General features: G+C 42.0%; 2 protein-coding genes across 2 annotated transcripts; both read left to right on the top strand.

The window, feature by feature from the left end:
• The first annotated feature begins 668 nt into the window (after positions 1-668).
• Positions 669-6,803, top strand: shpk (sedoheptulokinase). The gene is made up of 7 exons (XM_071900801.2): positions 669-907; positions 1,001-1,142; positions 4,262-4,436; positions 4,553-4,705; positions 4,928-5,103; positions 5,741-5,941; positions 6,174-6,803. Exons 1-7 carry the CDS (start codon positions 770-772, stop codon positions 6,566-6,568), a joined length of 1,380 nt encoding a protein of 459 aa, XP_071756902.2. The 5' UTR covers positions 669-769; the 3' UTR covers positions 6,569-6,803.
• Positions 6,804-9,382: 2,579 nt separating this feature from the next.
• Positions 9,383-22,756, top strand: trpv1 (transient receptor potential cation channel, subfamily V, member 1). The gene is made up of 16 exons (XM_071900785.2): positions 9,383-9,503; positions 10,982-11,225; positions 11,446-11,603; positions 11,736-11,888; positions 12,533-12,670; positions 14,404-14,702; positions 16,745-16,924; positions 17,632-17,787; positions 17,899-17,994; positions 18,109-18,179; positions 18,733-18,898; positions 19,038-19,104; positions 19,492-19,826; positions 20,468-20,589; positions 21,395-21,507; positions 21,654-22,756. Exons 2-15 carry the CDS (start codon positions 11,005-11,007, stop codon positions 21,474-21,476), a joined length of 2,244 nt encoding a protein of 747 aa, XP_071756886.2. The 5' UTR covers positions 9,383-9,503; positions 10,982-11,004; the 3' UTR covers positions 21,477-21,507; positions 21,654-22,756.

The raw sequence follows: 22,756 nt of genomic DNA, 5'->3' as shown, positions 1-22,756 counted from the left end.
GTTAATATATTTATTTAGTGAAATTTTAAATGTCTCAATTATTTTAAGCTACAAGAACCAATGACATAAGGATTGGACAACAACGTCATTACGTCAGAGAGGAAATTATAGCTCATTAATTGACTTTGGCACGATCTCTGGTTATTGGATATTATAAAAATTATAACTTTAACATCAGCATCACAGATATTCTGTATCACTGATAATACTAGTACCAGGAACACATTAGCTTGATTTTACCTTGTGCAAATATGAATAATGTCCGCCAACTACTGACCTTATGCTGCATTCAGGGGATATCGAAAAGTCGGAATTTAGCGTTCTTTAGCGAATAAATGGCTCTTCCATGCGGAATTCCAAGTGGGGAAACTCTGGCAACATTTCTCATCCCAGATTTTCAAGGTCTCCCGACATTCAGTTATCTGAAGCCAAGTCAACATGGCGGCATATACTGCATGCTACACAATATCGCTTTTATCATGTTTATAATTCTCAAAATACACTTGATTTCGCGTTTCATATTTGCATTGCATTAAATCCATCAAAACATTTGTATTGTAACAGTTATGTTTTATGTTGGCCAAATTAATTTTGCCGAGCTGGACCACTGGAATGCAATGAGGTTGTAATTACAACCCACAAAGTGGAAATTTCCGATTTCCGACTTTGACATGAAGGCAGCATTGTTGACTTTGTCTTCCTACGGTGTCCTCACAAGGCTAAAAATGAGCGGACTACAGCAAAGCATACATTGTAACCATCGGCAATCATGTCAGAGTATGTGTTGGGTGTTGACCTGGGAACCACCTCGGTAAAAGTAGTTTTAGTAGAAATTAGCTCCAAAACAGTAGCCGCGAGTTACGCTTTGCCAACTGCGTCCGATATCCTCGACAACAGCGGATTGAAGGTAAGTGAACAATATAACACGACGTAGCCTGCTACTCCATCAGCACTCAGTCTGCGGTCTCTGACCTGCCGGCATGTTTTACCTGCCACACAGGCCAAGGAGCAGGACACCGGCCGGATAATAAACACTCTCAACCAGTGCATCGCCTCTCTGCCCAGGGACAAACTCAACAATGTCAGCAGAATCGGCCTGTCCGGACAAATGCATGGGGTCTTGTTCTGGAAAGGCAGCAGTGGTAAGACAATAACCAATAACCTGTTGTGTCATCTCTTGGCAATGAGTGTTTTACTTGTGCAACAACGGTTTCTCTGATTCTTGTGACACCTGACGCATTACAAGAACAAGGAAAATGACATCTAGTGCATCATTCATTCATTCATTCATTCATTCATTTATTTTTTCATTCAATTTATTATTTTTTATTGGCACAATAATACAACAAATTGTGCACCGAGTGTGTGAACCCCACAGATACTGTATGTAATAATCCAGTTAACATACTCATGCTGAGACAGACAATGAGAGCAGTGTTTCCAGCATATGTGCATATAGTTATGCAAACATTTTGTAAAGGTTGCACATGTTTACAGTTGTCACAGCTTTCTTAATGTTTGACTAATAGTAACAGTGTACTGCTCACATTCAACACTAGAGGTTTGATAGTATTTCTGTGTAGCCTGTGTGAAATATTGCCAAAATAATTTTGCTTCTCTTCTCTTTGCCTGAAGTTGTTGAATCCAAACAGTGCATTTTCTCATAGAAAGAAGAAGTAATTCTAAACACTATGAAGTATAAATTTGCATGTATCTTTCCACATGAGGGCTTCCAGAATAGATCTAACAGTTTAATTCACTGAATATGATCTTATCCATGATTATCATATTTATGAGGCAGTAGCCAAACTTCCCTCTAGCAAATATTATTTACAAATGTCCTATCCAATAGATTGTCAGTAATATGTAATGAAGGTAAAGCCGTAGGACAACATACCCCTTTGACTAGTCTGACAGATCCAATAGCACCCATTACAGCGGAGAAGTCTGTGTGCGTCACTGGAATCAAGAAGTGAAGCAGGAACTCTTGATAAGTGAGTCAAAAGCCCTCGAGGTTAACTAGTTGACACATAAGAATTTCAGTTTTATCAAACCAGTCTTGAGGAGCAAAGATTTGTTTTTATACTGTATATCTCTACGATTACGTATGAAATACCCATGCTAAAATGAAATACCTGTGCTAAAATCGAAACAGATTAAGGACGTCATTTTCACATGTATTCACAGATTGTAATGGGTGCGATTCTTCCAAATGAAGTTGGGAAGGATCAAATCTATCTTTGCTAGTCTTATGATAAAGATGAACAGAAGAGACTGTGTATGTTCATCTAGAGATCCACTCTGCCTTTAGAGACAAGTCTCTTTATAACCACAGATTGGCTTTACTTTGAGTCTTCATCTAGCTTGTTCAATTTATGTTACAATAAATCCCAGATGTGTCGCCTGTTCTTTGATGCCACAAATAGAAGATAATTCACAGTTTAGTTAAGCCACCAGTTCACATTAGTTAATGTTTAAACACAGACCCAACGCTTTAGGAAAACATTCACTAACAGCAGCCAAGTTAATTCACGTTTATTAGAGGCAGCACAGGTGTGTACAGGTTTTCGTGCTGGCTCTATAATATAGTATATAATAAACTCTATAATAAACATGAGCATTAATCTTTGTTTACAGTGTGTTATAACTCTATGAGCGTTCTGGCTATGTTCATGTGCTTAGTAATTTACTGGGAACATAATGGTGATCTCCTCAGGCAGCGATGAGACTAGTAGGAGCGCACAGTGTTTGCACAGTAATCTCTGTTTTCAGTGTGTGTTTCCTTATTGGACCTGTTCAGTGCTACTGTTAGTCTGAGAAATTAACCTTTTTTTCAAAACGTTTTTCCTTGATTACGGGGATATACTACAGTAAGAACCTTAATACAAAACAAATTTCATAGTATTAAAACAGTGTTAAATCCTCATCTTTAGTAGCCCACGTATAATCAATATCAAAAGATTTATTTTTTAAATTAGATTGAGATAGAATAGATTAGATTAGATTAAACTTTATTGATCCCTGTGCGGAAATTGGGCCGTTGCAGCAGAAAGCAGTAATAGGATCCATTGAAGAAGAAAACTAAGAAGAAAGCCTGAATTCAAAATGTATTATCAGGATTTTTTGTCACTGATCTACACACAATAATTTATAATGTCAAATTAGATTTTGTGATTTTTTTTTATTTTTTATTTTTATTTTTACAAATTAATTAAAAATGAAAAGCTGAAATGTTTGTTTCAATTAGTATTCAACCTCTTTGCAGTTACACTCCTTTTGAAAATATTGAACCAGATTAGAACAGCAGAACTCCACGCCCTGCCTCCAGTGCTTCCACATTTATTCAACTGTTATACATCGTTTCAACCCTAGATCATCATCAGGTATCTGCCACAGGAGGAAACAGGCGTCCATTTAAAGTCAGTCAACAATGATCAATGACATCACTTCCTGACAGAAAGTTCTTCCAATGCATTTTATACAATGAAAACAGATTCCAATTTATACCATACAATCCCAAAATATATCCACTTCATTCAGTGTAATGGAGAAATGATAATAAATATTATACAGTATAAAACATCAACTTTCCACCTAATGAAAATGTAATTCATTGGTTGTTGAACAATGCACAATAAGATGAACTTCAAATACCTAGAATATACTGTAGAGCAAAACAGTAAACATGTCGTCCCCCACGAGTGTCATAAAAGTGAAATTAATCTACGGTATTCCTCCACCAACTGGTGGTCCCTAGACCCCAGTTGGGAACCACTGGTTCCGTATACTCAGTGTTTCTAGTGTATTTTGTATCTTATTGCTCTCTGGTGGTCGTCGCCCTCTGGTGGCTGCATCCAAACCTTAGTGAGAAAAGGTTTGACCTTTGGAATGTAAATTAATGCTACTGAGGCGTTTCTATTTCCATATAAGAACAGTCAATTGTTTTCATTAACTCATAATTTATTTTTGCAGGCTTTCTAATAAAAAATGACTGTTCTGGCAATGTTTTGAAGTTAATAATTTAGACGAAAGAAAATATTCTCGGTATTTTCTGAATTTGTATTTAAAATGAATGAGACTTTGGAGGCATCGTGGTGGGACAGTGGTCTAAGGTGTGTACCATGTGGACGCAATGTCCTGGTTTTGAGTCTGGCCTGGGGCCTTTGTCACATATCACCCCCCCTCTCTCTCCCCCCGTCTTTCCTGTCTTTCTCTACTTTGATCTGACTGATCATGACTAGGAGTGCTCTCTCCCTTCCAGGTTGTGACTGGTCCAGCAGAGACTCCTTCAGAGCCAAAGACACCAGTCAGCTGATCACCTGGCAGGACGGCCGCTGCAGCAGCAGCTTCCTGTCCTCTCTTCCAAAACCAGACTCGCATCTCAGTTTAGCCACGGGGTTCGGCTGCACCACCATCTTCTGGTACATGAAACACAGGTCAGCCCACACTTTATATGTTTATTTTTACCCCACTCGTGCGACTGGGCTGTGTGATGAGAATTCACTGCTATTCATTGCTCTGTTAGATGTAAAGGTGAACTGTTTGATTGCAGGCCGGAGTTCCTTGAGGACTTCACAGCTGCAGGAACCATCCAGGACTATGTGGTGTCCATGCTGTGTGGTCTGGACGGGTGTGTGATGACTCCTCAGAACGCAGCCAGCTGGGGCTACTTCAACTCTACCACCAACCAGTGGAATAAGGACATGTACGTATGGGCCCGACCTCCCAGTCTAACAACTCTTCTTCTCTCCTCTAAAGCTGGCATGGTGTAGGATTTTCACAACATCGTTTGACGTACTATACATGCACGCGAAATGTCCTATGTTCACGTTCTGTGTTTAACTGCAAGTTGTCATTACATACTTACGGTGTCAGTATGCTTTGTGTAAACCTCCCTAACAAGCTACTTTGTGTGTGCATGCTCTAGTCTGGAGGATGCCGGCTTCCCTTTGCACCTGCTTCCTCAGTGCGTGGCGTCTGGTAGCTTGGCGGGACAGACATGCTCAGACTGGCACGGCATCCCCGCTGGCACGCCAGTAGGGGCCGCGCTGGGAGACTTCCAGTGCTCCGTCTACTCCTGCATGACGACCGGGACAGACGCAGGTGAACACAGCCGTGTCTCTCGGGCCGGGGTCGCACTTCATGCAGTGAATGCGTTGCTCTCGTGCGCAAGTTCGTTCGTTTCAAATGAGAGATTCTGTCGTCGTGTTGTGATGAAGGTGTTGCATGTGTTGGGTAGCTTCTACTAAAACCAGTGTTGTTTGGCTGTGTTTATGGTTAACTCTGTGAAGCTTTTGGAATGAAAACATTTAATCAGTGAATCAGAGTTGCAATAAAAAGGGATGTTGTAGTAATAATAAGAATTATAATAAACTTTCTTTATATAGCACTTCTCTAAAAATTATTTACAAAATGCTTTTGAGGTTAAGTGTTTTACAGCTAACCAATACAATAGTAAAAACAGCATGGAAAAAGAGAATAATGCAAAGGAATTGACAGTTAGAGATGTAAGAACAATAAAAACAATAGTATATAATAATTAAATGATTAAAATAGTACTGCAGTTGATAACCATGTCTTATCAGTTTCATCTCAATACGTTTGAGCTCACAGTTAGCAGCCAACAAATGCATTATGGATTAAGTGCAATCCCGGCATCAGCGTCTGTTGTTTGTTAGGTTTGTCTCTGTTGCTGCATGTGCTCCAGGTAACCGTTTGTATCCTTCTCCTAATGTCCCAGTTCTCAACATCAGCACCTCGGCCCAGTTGACGTACGCCATGCCGGCTGATTTCAGACCTTCAGAGGCTCCTCAGCCGGCCTCCTCCATCTCTTACTTCCCCTACTTTGATGGCTTCTACTTGGCAGTGGCAGCGTCTCTCAACGGAGGAAACGTACTGGCCACGTTTGTGGGGATGCTGAGCGCCTGGATGAAAGAGCTTGGTATGTGTTTTGACCTTCGGCACGTTTGATTGAAGCGACCCTCATGAAAAACAACTATAGAAATCCTAGCATAAATTTTAGGATTCAAGTTTGACTGAGTGCCACTAACACACTGTAAGTCCTTATAGGAATTGAATTTGATTGCAGTACCCTGATGCCAAAATGAGACCCAGATCTTTATCCCCATAGCTGTTTCATATTTAGCTAAATTGTTCCTCCTCATCCCTCCAAGGAGTGGAGCTGAGCGACTCAAGCTTGTACGAGAAGCTGATTGACTGCGCCCTGAACCAGGACAGCAGCGACCTGAGGGTGAGTCCCACCATCCTGGGAGAGAGACACGACCCGCTCTGCCTCGCTCAGGTGACCAACATCTCTACCTCCAACCTCTCTCTGGGTCACGTGACCAGGGCGCTCTGCCGCGGCGTCCTGGACAACATCGCCTCCATGATGCCCGCCGCGCGCCTGCGGGAGGCGGGGGTCGGCAGGATCGTGGGCAGCGGGAGCGCGCTCTCTCGCAACGAGGTGCTGAGGCAGGAAGTGGAGAGGGCGTTCCCTCAGCCGGTGGAATACGGACAGAACGTGGACTCGGCTGTCGGCGCGGCCATGGTCTTCTGTGACCGACCCTGAACGAGAGTCTCGATCCGGAGGGGAAAACCTGTTTGTTTACGTGAATAATTCAGAATTTTGGTAAACAAAATGAATCCGATGAGCTGCAAGGCGTGACCATTTCACATTCCAGTTCTATTTTCTGAATTGTTTCTGAATGCATTTTGGAATGGTACCGATTATTTTTAAAGGTACAAGCACTTAATTCATGATAAACTGCAACTTATTTGCTCTGTGAAACCAAATACAAAAGCCTCATTTGAAAGTCTGACAATCTTATAGGTGTTGTATCACTGAATCCAGCGGGTCTATATGTGCAGTGGGGTTTTTGAAATTTTGGGGACTGACAGACCAACAGAGAGCTTTATACTTTTATATTAGCTGCAGGATGCAGCTAAAAATCCACCCTAATGCACTTTAACACTGTTAAAAAACAGTTTTTGGTGATGTACCTTGCATTTCTGGGACCATTTTCTTGATTTGATGGTGTATTTTTGTTATTCCCGCGGAGAAGTGGCCAAATGTAGACGGTGTGATGTCAGCACGTCCAGTGGAGTTTGATAGCAGAAACTCTTTCATCTAGCTAAAACATCAACAGTAAATGTTCTGTAAAGGTTTAAAGGTTTTAAAGGTGTAAAGGTTTTGGTGTCAGACCCTCAGACTCAAACAGCAAGGACTTCTTTCTAGACTCACCATTTTGCAACGACGTTCAACAATCATACAGGGGGAAATCCATCGTAGACGAAACAGAGAGACCAATTTCTGCACCGACAGTAGCCTCAATAGACCATGATGCAATGCAGCCACAAGACAACATATTTTAAAAATTGCGCTTTTTCTCACCTGGAAAAACTCTCGCTCTGTTATCGGTATCTCTATTGCTCTCTCCACTACACGTAAAACCCACAGCTGAATGCAACAAGTTCACACCCGTTCTTTGGGGGTTGTCGAAAGGCATTCTGGGAAATGTAGGAAGCAACTGACGAAGTAGATGAGGCAGGTTGAGGGAAACACTTCAATACAAAATGACTCCTGGAATGCATTGAACATCACAGACTGATGATATATAACAGTGAAAGAGTATCTGAGAGTGGATTTCTCCTTTAAAAAGCTCTTTAATTATCAGAGGATCTATCAGCAAGGGTATTGATAAGGTATACTTACTTACTTACTCAGATCGTTGTATTCTTGCAGAACAAAGGCCATCGAGGAAATGCGTTCATCACTGGCTGTTTTGTGCCATTTTCCCCAGGCGTCACTATGCCACTGCCTTTTTCTTCTTCTCTTGTTATGTGCTGCCTGCCCATGTGGTTTTATGTCTTCCTTTCTGGTGACAAGCCAGCTCCTCTAACCTTTACACTGCCACCCCCATTTTAGTTGGAGAGCTTTACTTCAGTTTCAAGTGAAATGTTTTTGTCTTTCCAGGTCTTATTTATGATTTGATGATTGCTGCTCTTGCTTTGCCTATCCTTGATTTTAACTCTTCATTTGTGCCTCCATCTACAGTTATAATGATTATAGTGAAGCAGGTAAATCTACCTAGTTTTTGTCCATGGTTATAGGCATGTTGTTATTGTTTTTGATCCTCATGATCTTTGTTTTCAAGGAGGTGACCTTCAGTTCGAGTGTAACTGCTATTAAGCCTTATGGATTTTTTCTTGCATCTGAGATAACAGCTACAGCCGAACTAATGTAGATCAGATTAAGAGGGAATTGGAGGGCAGACATCTTGGTCTGAACTCTCACCTTTCATGAAGGACTTCCACTGTGTTCCTTGATTAATGTTCTTATTGGTATCTGTGTATTTGGATGCAATTTAATAATTCCACATGTGAGTCATGGATTTCCATCAGATGAGGTTTGGTGTACAGCAAAATCGTGACAAAACCAGGAATTCCCATGAAATATTTGGAGCAATAATGTAGTTAATGGCTTTGTAACTTTATAGAATGATGAGCAAATAATTTTTACTACAAGTAAATACAGTTGTGACTGAAAAATACAGAAGATATCAGTATTATTAATAATGCCACTCGTTATCCTACTTTGTTGTAATGACTAGATTATGTTCTGATATATATATATATTTTTATTAATGAATCAATTGTTCTCAGCTGAGTTAATTTATGATGTGATCATGGTGTAAATAAATCAGTGTTAATAATGCCTTTCTGTCTCAGATCTTTAACGTTTTAAAGGTGAATGCCACTGAATTCTAACTATAAAACCTCTTACTCCAATGCCCCAGATAAGTTTGGTCTATAGTGGTGAATTTATTCACCACTGTGGAGAAGTTTACTGTAACAGCATCAAGGATTATCTTCTGGTTTACATTTTCAGGTTTTGAATGGATAGCACTATCTTTATATGCAGAAGCACATTTGTGTTGAAAAGTTGAGAAAAACATTGTCTGAGGCTTCAAAATTGATCAGTTCATTGCCAGTGAAGCAGCAAAAGGCCGTACAGTGTTATGGCATCACACATAAAAGGTTTAGTTCTCTGGTTCCTATTCTGCTGAGAAAGTTGCTTATGATCAGAAATATGTCTTTACTGTCCCATGCCAAGAGTAATGCATCTCGCTCTCTGATGGACTGTGAATCCTGTGTTGATAATGAAAGTAACATAGAGGAAGCGTATTTTTCGCAAAGGAAATCGACCGATCTCATGAACGCAGCTCAGCAGCCCACGCTGATAGGCAGAAGCTTTGCAACCACACACTCAGTCACAGGACCACAGCTGCACCGCTAACACACACACATACACACACACACACACACACACACACACACACACACACGCACACACACACACACACAACACACCCATTAGACAAAGACGATGAAGAAACAGGCAAGGCACACAGGAAGCCCTGCAGAAACCTAATGAAAAAAAAAAACGCTAGATGTTATAGAAAAGTGACAGAAAAATCTCAGTAAGAAACAAAGTGTTCAGAAGGGTAAGTTACTCACTTATGATTTTTTGAACGAATAGAGCAAACGAAACTGTCTATTGTCATTGGAAATGGGTGTTCAAAGTTCAAAAGCTGTCCAGCTAAATTGGGTGATATTCTCCATCATGATTGTACAGCGCATGTTAGTTCATGCAGTGTATAACGCTGAAATCCTTTGTGCCGTCTTTGCTGTCTCAGCTTGACTGGAGATGGTCAATACAGCATGGGTCAAGCATCCTTTTAAGCTCTCAGAGCTGCGGTAATGTGCTCTGATATCCTCCAGAGAGGGTCACTTTATCTGCCTTTGTCTTGCTCGCTCTGTAATCTCATCACCACTACACCGCCCAGCATCCCCAGGACCAGCACATCTTACTGCTGCCTGGATTTGGAGGCTTTATTTTTGACTTGAAGATCAAATTGTGAAGAAAGATGTAAGGTTTCTGCACAGGGTCAATTTAGAGCTACAGACCTTTTTCTGTGGGAAATACTTCTGGTAAGTCAAATAATGTATTGTTTTGATTTTTGTGTACCAATTTCAAATTATTAGTTTGGTCCTGAACAGTATTGTTGAACCTATCGCCCTACCAGTCAGCAGTAGTTATGATTTATTATCATCATATATTTTGTACATTTGAACGTTTCCAGTGATGCAGACATACAGCGCTGATTAAGAGATAAACTTAAGGATGTGCTCAGATAAGAATGTAGATTATAGTAGAGGTAGAGAGAACAGATTTTTATCATTGACATGCAAAGGCTGCCAGATTCTGTATTTCTAAAGTTTAATCTGATGACAGTGCGTCTGGAGTATTGTGCTGAAACCTGAGGCTCAGAGAAATGTGTACAGAAGCAAATAATAATAATATATTTTCAGAATTCTCTCATTTCTTTTTATTTCTTCCTCTAGTAAACTAAAATATTTTTGGTAACATGTTCTTGTTTTTGAAAAATGACATATACAATCACGTGGGGCAAACCAATATGCTTACTTCTCTGTTTCTGCTGCTCCGTGTATTCCTCTTGTGATGGGCATGGAGTCCTACGCAGTTTCCATTGAGTCACCTCTTCCCCATTTTCAGATGAGAAAAGGGGAAGAAGAAACAACCTAAAATTAATTTCCCATTATCCTTAACATACAGTATTTGTTGCAATATGAATGATTTATGTTTGATCAGCTCAACTTTGGAGGAAGTCAATAATATTTTGCTTTATCTTACTCACAGATGCTCACATTCTTGGATGAGCCATACTGAGAATGCCTTTATTATTGTGATCAAGTGCTGTGTTTACTGCTGTCATGGAAATCCTCTTCTAAATAAACTCCTTTGTTAGTCACTGGGCTGAAGCATCACATGTCTGAATATGTCTGTGCCCTTAAAGGCCAGTGAGCCGCTGCAGAAGAGGTTTTTGAAGTGAACCCTGCCTTAAACACGTGGCAGAGCAGAGCCGACTGAAACTTAAACTGGTGTCACACCTCTATCCAGACTGCTGGAGCGAGGGGGTCGGGATGGAGAGGTCGCAGAGCCCCGGGACGTCCGGCTTCTTCCTGGAGACGGACGACAGGACGGACGAGGAGAGGTCCCAGGGCCGAGCGGTGAAGAAGGACCGGCTGGTTTCGGCTCTGGGCATGAGCAGCCCGGACAGCCCCAAAGCCCCCATGGACACCGACTACCAGGAGGAAATGGAGCAGGCCAAGCCCAAGATCAAATTCAATCTCAACTTTGACAAGTGAGCCTCGCCATGCACTGGTGATACTGAATTTGATTCATTATAAGCCCAGTGTTGTGTAGTATCGAGCAGCAGTATTGATTAATGCAGTGGGTGCAGCCGCAACAAGCAGTAACAACAACACGCTCTTTATTTTTGACCTACATGGGTGAGATACACATGTAGTTGAAGGTAATCCTTTGCAACGCAGTAGTCTGCAATGTGTCTTTTTTGTTTGTAGGAAGATTCGAGGTGTGGAGGAGACCAAAGAGGAGAGAGACAGCAAGAGGTTCGACATCAAGAGGCTGTTTGAGGCGGCGGCCAGCGGTGATGTCATGAAGCTGGACGGCCTGCACCGCTACCTGCACCAGAACATGAAGAAGCTCACCAACTCAGAGTGTGAGAGGGGGGAAGGGGGAAGGGGAGTTTGGGGGGGGGGGGGCTGCAATTCAACAACTGCAATAATAGTCAGATGTTGACCTGTGCATAGAACATGACTCCCTATCTGTGAACTTGTGGTTCTACCTGCAGATCAGTCGTATGGTAAGAACGTCCTGATGAAGGCTCTGCTGAACCTCCGAGATGGAAAGAACAACACAGTGGAATACTTCCTGGACATTTCAGACAAGATGGGAGACATCAAAGAGTTTGTGAACGCAGCCTACACCGACAGCTACTACAAAGGTAAACTGTACTTGTGATGTTGTGGGCTTGGATTTGGACTTGCACTCGTCTTGTCATCCTCTCTCTCTCTCTCTCTCTCTTTCACTGTGTATGTGGGGCTCATAGTAATATTGGGCAGAATTTTGGACACCCCCCACAAGGTTCTTTATTTTTATTTCTTTAAGTAATTATATCAGTAAATTGTTTATCATATTCACTTATAAGGTCTGTTGAGAACAACTGAATTGCACGCAGGCACGCGGGGGCAGCCCTGGGGCCTTTTTGAGAGGTCCTTGTCATGTGCGTAGTTAATTGACCGATAGCTACAGGTGTGGAGAGATGCTGTCGGTTGTGTGTTGTAATTAACGTTGACCTGGGAGAAATAAACGTTTTAAAAACATATACACGCCTGGACATCGGTTTATTCAAGTGTGTTACATGTACTATCTAATAAAACAGAAATCCTATGAGAATAATGTTTTAAAAAAAACCTTCTGGACAATATACATGTTTTGCTAGTGCCTATATCTGTATCATTTTAAGTTGGAACAGCATAACCATTACTCTGTTCACAACCAATCTTATTACAATCAATGAATATAAAGAAAAGTGATGGCTAAATAATTAATACCCATCCTTTCTGTGTATTGATCTGTATTCAACAGGCCAAACAGCTCTCCATGTGGCGATAGAGAGGAGGAGCATTGACTTTGTCACGCTGTTGGTAAGTAAAGGAGCAGACGTCCATGCTAAAGCCTGTGGGAAGTTCTTCCAGCCACATGATGGGCCCAGCTTCTACTTCGGTGAGTGAACTGCTGACATGGAGCCACGGGCTGTGCAGTGTGTGAGTGCCCTCCTCTGGAGGCTCGGACAAAGATCATCTACTGAGTAGATCAGTCACTCAGTGATTAAAGTGGTGATCTGCGAGATCCCTGTTTTGTTTGGTTTTTTATTTATGGTGACATCTTTGGGGCTTTTCTTTGTCTATTTAGCCATGGTGGCTACTGCTGCTCATGTTAACTACTCAGTTATTTTTCTGTTTATTCCAAACAAACTGCTGTTGTTGCTGCCAGAAACATAAAACCTGTGCAGCAGAGGATTTTCAGGGAAAGACCTACCAGACACCGGGTGTTTAGAACAGCAAATGTAAAATCTTTCATGAATTGGCTATAGGTTGAATCACTATTGTGTTGTATCAATCGGCGATAGAGAGTAGCAAAACAGGTATTTACTTATATGAAAATGTTGTGGATTATTACTTCAATCCAGAAGAGAGTGAGATGGCGAGCTCTGGTGGACGCCCTATGCCCCTAAATGGGGTAAAGAGGTTTAAGAAAAAAGAAAAAATTACTTCAGTCCAAACTTGTCCACCTTCCAGTCGCCGTTACCACAACGACCAATCTGGAAGATCTGAAACAAAGTTGTTTTCTTTTCTCTATCAACACAAAACATTCATTTTAGCTTGGGATTTTAACAATACTTTTTTTTTTTTTTTTTTTTGCACACATCGAAGAAATACTCAGAAACATCACATTCACACACAAATATGAACATATATGAATAGTGAAATTAATTTGCATATTCCACAATGTCAAACAGCCTCTCCCCCATGCTGAACTAGGATCCAAAACAGAGATGGAATGTTGTTGGATGGCCCAAACATGAAGTATCTTTTATGCTGGAAGAAAATTGTATAATAATGTAAACTGAGTGACAGTTATGGAGACATCATTGATTGCTGTATATATCCAGGTGAACACTTTTCCCCCACAGTACCTGTATGTCAAGTTTGTCCTCCCACTTGGTTGAATACTTCATGGAGGGGCTAAAAGATTGTTATCATACAAATCAAATGTTAAATCTTTTATGTGGGCAAAGCAACCCATTTCCTTACTGCTCATACATAATTTCCCCCCCATATATGAGGTATGGATGCAAGTAACTGGTTATAATTTTGCTGTGGGCAAACATTACCATATATTTTCTTAAAAGGAGTTATGTCATAATATTTATTTTTCACGAAGAAGATAATTTAGAAATAACAAGCCTTTATCTGGCATTGGTCCCAAAAGAAAGGGGCGCTCCTGTATTATAATAAGTTCAGTCTGTGTGTAATTTGGTCCAAATGAACCGTAAATGTTTTCAAGATATCTGCAACAGTAGGCCAGATTTCTCACTGTTTCAAAGGCAGGTATACAATTACAAAAATAGCAATAATAATGAGAAATAAAGCTGAATAATTTAATTCATGTCATTTTAACTTATTTAGTTATTTTAACAAAATAATTCAACATTCAATCCAACTGTGCCTGGAAACAGGAAACATATTTAATAATACCATAAGTGTTAATAATGTATATAAAATGTATACCTACTTTTGAAACAGGCTGTACACTGAAAGGCTGTGCACCACTCTCTCAAAACCCTCTCAAAGGTCGAGCCACACACTATGACAGTATGCCTCGTGATCAGCTATGCAGAAAAAACTCCAAATCTGTGAATAAAGCGCCCACTGACCTCCCTCTGCCCCCCGCAGGAGAGCTGCCTCTGTCCCTGGCGGCCTGCACCAACCAGCCCGAGGTGGTGGACTTCCTCATGGACAACGAGCACCAGAGGGTGGATGTGCGGCTGACGGACTCGCAGGGCAACACGGTGCTGCACGCCCTGGTGGTGGTGGCCGACAACACCAGGGAGAACACCGACTTCATCACCACCATGTACGACCACATCCTCACCACCGCCGCCCGGCTGCACCCCAAGTGGAGGCTGGAGGACGTGGAGAACAACCGGGGACTGACGCCGCTCAAACTGGCCGCCAAGACCGGCAAGATCGGGGTAAAGACTAGAGGCTGATGTGAAGGATACTGCACTGTCAGTGCAGACCAAGGAGGCTTTAGACCTAGCAATACAGAAATAGCAACCTTCTTTGTGTCATATTTTCAGTTACACTTTATTTGGACAGTCCAATGTTGATATTCAACTATCAGGTGACAGAAAGTACATGTTCAGACTTTGAATTTCTATGGACCAGGGTTGGGGCCATTCATGATTTGAACTGAGAATGCATGGTAAATTCCAGTTCAGTTCCTGGAGATGGAATTGGAATTGCACCCAGCTCTAAGGAAACAGAATTGGAACTGAATTGGAATGACAGGAAACAGAACTGAATTCCATTAAATTCCACTTCTAAGAGAGGTTTTACAAGGTATTATGATTGCATGCCATGCATCAAATACCACCTGAAAGGTTCCTTTTAACAGTTTATGATATTCAGTATTGATAATGTATAACACTAGGCCTATGTGTAATCCTATCTCACAAAAAAACATGGAATTTCACAGAATTTCATTGAATTAAATTCAAAATTCCAATTCAGTGCCACTTCTGTTTCCTGTAGGTTTTTTCAAATTCCTATTCCTCAGTTGAATTGGAATTTATGAGTTCATTCATGAATTGACCCCAACTCTGCTACAGACTCCTTTTTGCAGTATCACCTGAAACTCAGTAGACTTTTTAGTGACATGTTATAGTCTCTTAATAGTAAGTTGACTATCCATTAGCATTTGATTGATTGATTGATTGATTTTATTTATGGATTAGTAAACAAAAAACAAAACAAAGAAATCCAAAGGATAACATATTAAAGTGAAAAACACTTATTTCTAACATGGTCCCAAGATGTTAAAAAGACAAAGAAAAACACAAGGAAGCACAAGACATTGAACATAAAAACTAAACAAACACAATCCTAAAAAAAACAAAAACACATCACCACCATTACAAGATAAAAAATAACTCCTACATCAGAAAAACAAGGACAGCTAAAGTAACAATGTCATTGCAGATTTCATTATAAATCTGTTACCCTGTTCCATAAAAAAGTCCTAACCTGACTTCTATAAGCCCCTCTCATATTTAAAAACTTGACGTGTAACGGAAGGCTGTTCCACAACATGGCACCAGTATAAAAAAAGGAACTTCTAGCTACATTATTCACTCGAGGCACTTGACATGAACGCACACTGGCCCTGGTATTATAGTTATGCTGAGTATGGACCATTGTTATCTGAGAACACAAGTACTGAGGAGCATACCCATTGATAATATTGTACATATGATGCAGCTTCTGTTGTTCTACTCTGAGCTGTACTGGCAGCAGTCCTACCCTTCTGAATTCATCACTACCAACATGAGTTCGAGGGGATGCATTTAATAAATACCGAATAATATTATTTTGCATCACCTGCAGTTTGTTCCTGAGTTTAGCTGTCAAACCACTGTACCAAGCAGAGCATGCATAATCGAAATGACACTGTATCAATGATGACACGAGAAGTTTCTTAACAGAAAAGTCGAAAAGCCTTGTTCTGCGAAACAGGAACTTGAGTTTGCTGGCACACTTAGATAATATTTTAGCAGCAATATATTCACAGGAGAGTGACTGCTCCAATATTATTCCTAAATATGAGACATTTGTCTGAGATACAATTTCAGCTCCATTACAAAAGACTTTCAACGTATTTGTTCTTGACAGCTTCTTCTTAGTTCCAAACAGGATTGACTCGGTTTTGCCCAAATGTATTGAGAGCTTGTTATCTATGAGCCACTCTCTTACACTTTCTAATTCATTACTAAGAGTGTTTTCAATCTCACTGACATTATTCCCAGATACCAGTAACGCAGAATCATCAGCATACAGTAAAAGCTTGCATTTCACAGCCGCTGGCATATCATTTATATACATAAGAAATAAAAGAGGCCCTAAAATAGAGCCTTGCGGCACCCCACATGTAACTGACTATAAATAAAGTGTGAGCATATTTCCAGTCGAACCCATTTGTATTGGTGTTTGTTCTAATCGCTGTTTGTCCCTGTAGCTTTTTGGCCACATCCTGCATCGGGAGTTCCTAGAGATTCACACCAAACATTTGTCCCGTAAATTCACGGAGTGGGCGTACGGGCCCATCCACTCCTCCCTGTACGACCTGGCCTCTCTGGACTCCGGACTGGAAGACAACTCGGTCCTGGAGATACTGGTCTACGGCAGTGACATTCCTGTGAGTCGCAGCATCCTCAAACCCAGTCGTAAAGGATATACCGCTATCATTCAGAACAAAAAACCAGAGGTGTGACCAAGTCAGCTTTGCTCGAGTCCCAAGTCAGTCTCCAGTCTTGAGGCACAAGTCTCAAGTCAAGTCCCAAGTCTAAATGTAGATCACCAAGTCAAAGTCAAAGTCAAGTCCATGTCATTAATGTCAAGTCTCAAGTCTAAATGTAGAACACCAAGTCAAATCATAATAAATCAACAGTCCAGTATCAATATTGCATTCAATTCAATGCAATATTGTTTTAAAAGGATAAAAACTTGGAAAGTGCATCATGAGTTTGTTTCTATAATCTATATTTTTTTATAGATTATAGAATTTTCTATAATCAGTTTCAACTTCAATAAATTCAATCATTTCATACAAATTCAGAAAACAGAATTTAAATTCAGTCGTCTGCTGGAACAAATCTCATCACTTTCAATCCAAGTAATTTACACAAACACAAGATCTTCTGTCAAGACTTCAGAAACCTTTTCAAGTCATCCAAGTACAAGTCAAAGTCAAGTCCCAAGTCAGCAGAACCCAAGTCAAGTCACGTCTTCATGCATCAGGTCTCAAGCAATTCAAACTGTGACTCCAGTCTGACTCTAGTCCAAGTCATGTGACTAGAGTCCGCACCTCTGCAAAAAGCATCACTGACTCCTGTCTGCTTTCAGAACCGACACGAGATGCTGCAGATCGAGCCTCTGAACCAGCTGCTGGAGCAGAAGTGGAACAGCTTCGCAGGTCGGATGTTTCTCTTCAACTTCCTGGTCTACCTCATCTACCTGTTTGTCTTCACCGCTGTCGCCTACAATAAGAAGGATGGTCAGGTGAGCTGGTCGTCATAGAGAGAGGGATTGATTGATCAGTTTGATGTACTCTCAAAGCCCCCCCCCCCTTCCCAAACTGTCCCACGCTGATTCTTGTCCTCTGCTCCCCAGCTTCCATTTCCCATAGAGCACAGCACAGAGGGATACCTGTATGTTTCAGGTCAGCTGCTGACAGCGCTGGCATCCTGCTACTTCTTTGTCAGAGGGGTACGTGTGCGCTTCTGCGCTTGAAATAAATATCCGACGGCACGTTTCACCCCCTCAAGGACACTGCATTCCAATAGTATGATTTATCACATGCCTTGTTCTCTAAATCCCCAGATAATAGACATGAAGAGGAAGCGCCCCAAGCTGCGTACGCTGCTGATTGATGGCTACAGTGAGATTCTTTTGTAAGTTGTCAAGCTCTTTATGTGATTGGCTGCACTGATATGCAGTACCTCTCAGGAGTAATGTGGTGGAGACATAGCACGCCACATCATAGGATTACAGTTCATCTTACATACCACTATTAAAGGAAAAATCCACCCTAAAAAGCAGCTATTTCTGATGTACCTTGCATTTCTGGGTCCATTTTGTTGTTTGGTGGTGTATTTTTCTTATTCCCGTGGATAACTGACAAGGTAAATTACAATACTTCATGCATAACATGCATTGAACATCACAGTTTGATGATATACAACACTGTAGGAGTTCCTTTCAAATGTCTCCTTTTCTTCTTGTACACACACTGTACAGTAACAAGTCAGACAAACCCCAACGCAGCACCTTTGATCACCACATCTGAACGCGTTTTGTTTGTTTGTTTCTGTGTCCAAGCTCATTTGTATCAGGACCGGCTCATTATGCATTGCTTGGCGGTGCAGATTTGCATTATTAGCCTGTTTGTGATTTACATACAATGGCGGAGCCCTCTGGGGTGACGGCGGCGTCGCGGCTGTTCAGTTTTCTGCAGGCGGCGCTGTTCCTGGCGGCGGCCGCGCTGTACTGCTGCGGCAGTGTGAGGTACCTGGGCTTCCTGGTGCTGTGCCTCGCTCTCAGCTGGGTCAACCTGCTCTACTTCTCCAGGGGCTACAGACACATGGGCATCTACAGTGTCATGATACAGAAGGTACTGCAGCACCGCACAGGGCAAACAAAGGGGAATGTACAAAAACACAATATCTCAGTGAACAATCTGAACCCTGAGTCCCTCTCTGTCCCTCTCTCTCTCTCTCTCTCTCTCTGTCTGTCTCTTCTGTTCTTTGCAGATGATCCTTAGCGATATCCTGCGCTTTCTTTTTGTCTACAGTGTCTTCCTCTTTGGATTTTCAGCAGGTATTTCATATCTCCTCTGTAAATGAAAAGCTCCATCCAAAACAAGAGCCCTGCCATTTATAAAAAAAAAAAAAAAAAATTATACCTACTCTTAAAAAATGATTTCTGACCTGAAAATTAAACTCAGAATGGGATGTCAAATATCTCAGACCTGCACTCCACCCAGGGAGAACCTCATAATTCCAAACTCACGACATATCAATTGTTTTTGCAAATTGGATAGAGAGCATTTTGGGACGAAACCCTCGAAAAAGAATGAAATGACAGCCAATATGCAGTGATTCTTCTGAAAACATTTGAGAGAGTGTATAACACATACTGAAGCGTGTGTGTGTGTGTGTGTGTGTGTGTAATCTGCTTGCCACCCGTCCTCTCTCCCCATCGTAGCGGTGGTCACCCTGCTCACAGGGCATCCCGTGAAGAACGACACCACAGACACAGATAAAGGCCGGTCGCTCTTTGCCACCGTGGCCCCGGGGGCGGACTGTCGGAAAGTCACCTACAGAAACATCACCTTCACCACGTTGGAGCTCTTCAAGTTCACCATCGGCATGGGCGACCTGGAGTTCACCGAGGAGTACCAGTACAAGGGGGTTTTCTACGCGCTGCTCATCGCCTACATCATCCTCACCTACATCCTGCTGCTCAACATGCTGATCGCCCTCATGAGCCGCACCGTGGAGAAGATCACCAGGGAGAGCACCAGCATCTGGAAGCTGCAGGTGAGGCCAAATGGGGCTGTAGTATAGTTTAAAGTCACAATGAAATGGCGTTTAATTTAAAAAACTGTCTTAATGTGATGTATATCCTGTTGAAACAGAATATTGGGGCGGGATCATTCAAACGTGTAAACAAATGGGATATCAGTTAGAGAGAGAAAGACAGTTTTATTTGATGGGAGGGGCAGAAACAAAAATCTGTGATGGTTTTATTGGTTGGAATTTTTATTCACGCCTCCTGGTACACAATGAAGTCATCATTAAAGATGTACTGTTTTCCAGGAAGTAAAAGTTTTTTGGGCATTTATTGATAAATAGATGTATATTATGGCATGGAAAATAGGCAAACTAGGTGAAAAAGTTAGTTTTGATTTCGTTGTGACACAACTAATTTCACTTTTATTTCACTCCCTAGAAGTTATGTTTGACAATATGACAATGTACAAGGGTTTCATCAGAGGTTTCACTCTCCCCACTGTCTCCCCAAGTCATATCTGACAACAAAAACCTTCTCAGATGAGGTTCCTTGGGGTGCGATCTTATCAAAAGGAGCTCAGTGGTCGAAGGAGTATGTATTTGGGGGCCCTTGGCTTGAAGAAGTTTAGAAACCCCTGTTTTAGTGGATGGTTTGATGTGTGTTTCAGAGGGCCATCACTATCCTGGACCTGGAGAAGGGGCTGCCTCACTGCCTGAGGAGGAGGCTCCGCTGTGGGGTGCAGAAGGACCTGGGCACCGCCGCTGGACAGGACCGCCGCTGGTGCTTCAGGTTCGCTCATACAGCTCAGCCTCTTTCAGCTCACATGATGATGCAGTGCATGAGTCCTTAACATGAGGGAGTCTTGTATGACACACATAGTTGGCTATTTCCACAGTAAACGTCCCACTGGAGTGTACACCTGCCTGTCCTGTCACAGATAAGGACCATTGCACTGAGCATGTCTACCATGTTTTATGATAATCGGATGACTTGCCATAGAGTTATGTCAAATTCTGTGATTGGCTACATCTATTCACAAGTTCACTGGCTAACGGTGGCCATGTTTTGAGTCTAATTGGGCCAAGTTTGTAGTTGATTGGTCTGACATTGTAAAGGTCTTTGAATGTTTTTCCCCCAAAATGAAAAATAATGGAAAATCACAAGTCAAAGAGGCAAATTCACAGAGCATTATTAGGATTGACGGATATGTGTCTCAAGTTTCATGGCTATAGGATGAATGGTGTGAGAGGTATATTTAAACTGACCTCCATTATTGCCTGGTCAGGCTCTATATTACATACGGGCCTGGGAGGTCTGCTGTGTTGCGAAGTATCATTTCTGTTACATGTAGCATCTCACAGATATTGAATCCCCTGGGCAGCAAAAGAAAAGGGTTTCAGCAACTAATAATAATAAACCTGAAACAAGGGTTTAGGCGTAGGCTTGAAGTCTAAACAATGCAGATGCAGCTGTGTGAGCGGAACCGGTTGATGCTCGGTACACTGTGTTCCTCACTAATTTGCCTCCTCTGACAGCTGATTGATGCGTCACACAGCAGACAGTAATTGGAGCATGTGTCCTCTTGTCGTCTCAGAGTGGAGGAAGTCAACTGGAACAAATGGAACATCAACCTGGGCATAATCAATGAGGATCCCGGGAGCTGTGATAGCGTCTGACTGCCCGCCTCGCACAGATCCCCAAACAGAGGTGCGGACACAGAAACATATAGACTTCAAGAGATGCAGCATCTGTGACCTTTGTGATTAGTTCTCTGTGACTGGATGGCCTGTTTCGCTCTGTGTGTCGACAGAAAGGAATCCACCTCCGTTAACACTTCCTCCTTCTTCCCACAGGGAGGAGCTGGAGAGGCTTCTTCAGGGAAGCCAGTCGGCAGCGGCGGCGGCAGGGCCAGCACACTCCTCAGTCCACAGAGATGAGCCCCCTGTCCCTCACACCGGTCTGAGGAGACAGCGGAGCGTCACGCTGGCCTCTGAACCGACCCGACCAAACCTACAGACAGTATCCAGATTCCCTTCCCCAACACACACAACTGCCATTTTGACTGACTTTGATACTCACTTGTCAGCTGGACTCTTGAGTTAAATCTTTGAAGTAATATTTAATTGTCTGTTGCAATATCACATAATCTGCAATGAAGATTAGAAATAGAAATTAGTTTACAACACTGAAATATTGCAGTGTGTTCCCTAAGTAGTACAACGCTATGCAGGTTGCTTAAATGCCAAGACAATCACGTCAAATGGATTTGAACTTGATCAAACGATTTATCCCGGGGCTTCTGCGAATGCTTTTACTCCCACTACCTGGAAGGGATGAATATTACCTGAACAAAGGCCGTAACCTGCTAGCTCCACCGGCCCCTGCATTGCTCAAAATCCTTGATGGAGCAATACTGATCACGGAGGTGCTGTGCCTCCCCTCCCACTGTGCGCCCTTTATACAAGTCCCATTTTCATCACCGCCAGACAGGCTAAATCTACTGCAGCCAGATAGTCCTGCGGATTTCACAGCTTGCTTTGTCTACTCTACTTCCTGTTTCTATTTGGCAGTGGCAGGCTTGGATAAATGGCATGAAAGCACAGAAATTGGTGCAATCACCACCTTCAGCACCAGCTGTCGTGGTTACATGGTAAATGCGGTATAGAGAGGCCCTTTGTACCATTCGCTCACACTTTCTTTATGTCTCCAATTTCTGAAAATTCCCAAGTAAGGCTGATTATGTAAGGAACTCTTTGTGTGAATAGTAATCTACCTTAATTGTCACGGAGGTTGACAATAGGAAAGTTATTCCTCCAAGATTGAAACCATGCAGAATGCAGAGCAGATGAAAACTTCCCAATGAGACACCTGTTGTCAGTCAGTCCATTGAGGACATGCAAATTAATACTGCAGATCAGAGTAAAAAAAGACTGAAGTGGCATTGAAATGCAACTCA

This window comes from Centroberyx gerrardi, chromosome 11 (assembly GCF_048128805.1).
Source record: "Centroberyx gerrardi isolate f3 chromosome 11, fCenGer3.hap1.cur.20231027, whole genome shotgun sequence".
In the NCBI taxonomy this organism is placed as follows: Eukaryota; Metazoa; Chordata; class Actinopteri; order Beryciformes; family Berycidae; genus Centroberyx; species Centroberyx gerrardi.
The sequence above is the reverse complement of the archived record's forward strand: the minus strand, read 5'-3'. Positions and strand labels throughout refer to the sequence as shown.